This window comes from Carassius gibelio, chromosome B1 (assembly GCF_023724105.1).
Source record: "Carassius gibelio isolate Cgi1373 ecotype wild population from Czech Republic chromosome B1, carGib1.2-hapl.c, whole genome shotgun sequence".
NCBI classification, from domain to species: Eukaryota; Metazoa; Chordata; class Actinopteri; order Cypriniformes; family Cyprinidae; genus Carassius; species Carassius gibelio.
The window spans coordinates 37,134,156-37,136,340 of record NC_068396.1 but is presented as its reverse complement, the minus strand read 5'-3'; the positions used below and the strand labels follow the sequence as shown (position 1 = coordinate 37,136,340).

Sequence of the window (2,185 nt, the reverse complement as noted above, 5' to 3'; positions counted from 1 at the left end):
AACATCACCTTCCTGTCCAAAACAAACATGCATCCTCAAACCCCCACAATAGCAAACAGAGCATCCTCCTGCCTTATAACATATCTATATGAAGCCAAAAAGTAGAGCAAAGATAACAGCTATTACCGTCCGGTTGGCATCCGTTAACACTTTCGGTGCTGGACTGAGAGTAGCTAATTTCTGATCGCCGCTGACTTCCCAGTAGGCCGTTCTTCCGGAGAGCCCGGTTGCTTGGACTGCCAAGCGGCGTGGACGTCCCATCTCGCTTTGAAAAGATACCACTGAAGAATCGGATGAGTTTACGTTCCTGTCCACTGGAACGGGAGCCTGTCCCTCTAATGAAACCCTCCTTGTCCATCAAAGCTTTATCCGACAGCTTGAGCAGGTCACTGTTGTCCAGCGTTCGATTCTTGCCCTTCATCCTCTCCCTGCGGCCTAGTTCAGTCACGGAGTCTGTTTTGTTTAGGACCTCACCCACATCCAAGGTGTTTCGCTTTTCAGTGGACTCAGACTCGGCAAAAGCCATGTTTTGCAGAACCACGCCAGCTTGGGCTTCACTGTTTTCTCCATCGCGGCCAATGCAGCCCGAGCTGCTGTGGTGCTTCTTCTTGGAGAGAGCCCGTATGCGGATCAACTCTCCACCCGTCCAGTGGCGAAAGCTGAAACTTCGCCGCAACAGGCTTGGGTGCCTCTTTGCCGGAGGGGTTTCAGGTGCTGGTTTGGGCGATTTACCATTCCCTTTTGCCAGCAAAGAAGAGATGCAGCTCTCTTTGGCCATCCTGCCACCCTCAGAGGTCTCTTCTAACCATGTACTGACCGGTTCCTCTGTGCTCCGAGAAGTCTTCAGGATTTTCTTTTGAATGTTTGTGTTTTCTCTATTAGAAGCATCTATGCTGCAGATTTCTACATGCTCAGCATCACAATTCAATCTGTCATTTTCTGAAGCAATATCTTCAACCTTTTTGTGCACTAGTGCCCCATTTTCAGTGACCTTGCTCTGTCCATTCTCTGGGAGGATGCACGTTTCATTTAATTCCTTGTCTTTGTGTAAATGCTGAGCCCGCCTTGAGATTTTCAACCTGCCCAACTCTAGATGTCCAGTACTGAATGTCCTGAAGTTCCTCATGTAAGAGTGTGCAGAAAACTCGTCCGTCTCGTCCTCCACTTCTTTCAGTTCTTCCAGCGGGGAGCTGCGCTGAGCGTCAGCGGCTCCCTCGCGCCGGTACGCGCTCACTTTAGGGTTCTCCAGCCGCCGGTGCGCTGAGCCTCCGCCATCCTGCAGAGTTTCTTTTTTCACTAGTGTCAAAGATATCCTGTATACGGTTTTCCTTTGTGGCGTGCCCCGCTCCATCCTTTCCGGGTAATTACCATCAAGTACGTACATTCTTCAGAACCCAAATACAAGAAAATTAATTTAAATATGACAATAAACAAAGTCAAATATGTTCCTGGCGTGATTTCACCCACAGCTGGTGATTTCCAGAGCACATAATAATAATAATATTAATGACTATAATAATAATAATAATAATAATAATAATAAACAATATCAGATCAAAATCGCTGTGGTGCCCAAAATCCAAGCTGATTTTCCTTTGCTGTGCCGGTGCGTTTTTGAGACTGTCATTTGACTATATGCGCTTTCTAAAAATCCTAAAAGTCGCCTAGACGTCCAGTTCAAAGCCCGTCCTCATATTTGCCTGAAAAGTAAAGTCCGGCTTCAAATTCCTGTTCCCCGCAGCGAGGCTTGTTTGTCTGGGGGGAAATGTTATTGCAACACGGTCCTCCTGAAGCAGAAGAGTGTGGTCTTCGCTATTGTGCCCAGCATCCCCCGCCGCGCAGCCAGCTTGCTCCTTTGCGTCTTTGTTTTCCGCCGCTGTGCGCTCCTGTTCTCATTCAAATGCACAATGCGAGCCTCGCTGTACTCAAAACGAGAGTCCCGGGAAACGAGACGGACAGCCGCAAGAGCCACGGATCCATACCCGTCTCTCTCCTCTATCTGCCCCGTGTGCGCCGTATACACACAAATCATCCAGTCAAAGCCGAAGAAAAACCCGGAACGGATTCTCCAAGATGCGTTTTAAACCAGTGCTGTTACATGCGACTTGCATCATTTATTCAGATTCCCATACAGGAAACATGCATTAAATCAATACACGCATTAATCAATAACTCATCCAACGCC

At 48.1% G+C, this 2,185-nt stretch overlaps 1 protein-coding gene across 1 annotated transcript; it reads right to left on the bottom strand.

Annotated features, from left to right (window-relative positions):
- Window positions 1-126: 126 nt before the first annotated feature.
- LOC127948431 (uncharacterized) lies at window positions 127-1,973 on the bottom strand (the record flags this gene model as incomplete). Its single annotated transcript, XM_052544863.1, has 1 exon — window positions 127-1,973. A coding segment is annotated over exon 1 (1,258 nt), but the record flags the coding sequence as incomplete, so codon positions are not given.
- Window positions 1,974-2,185: the final 212 nt, after the last annotated feature.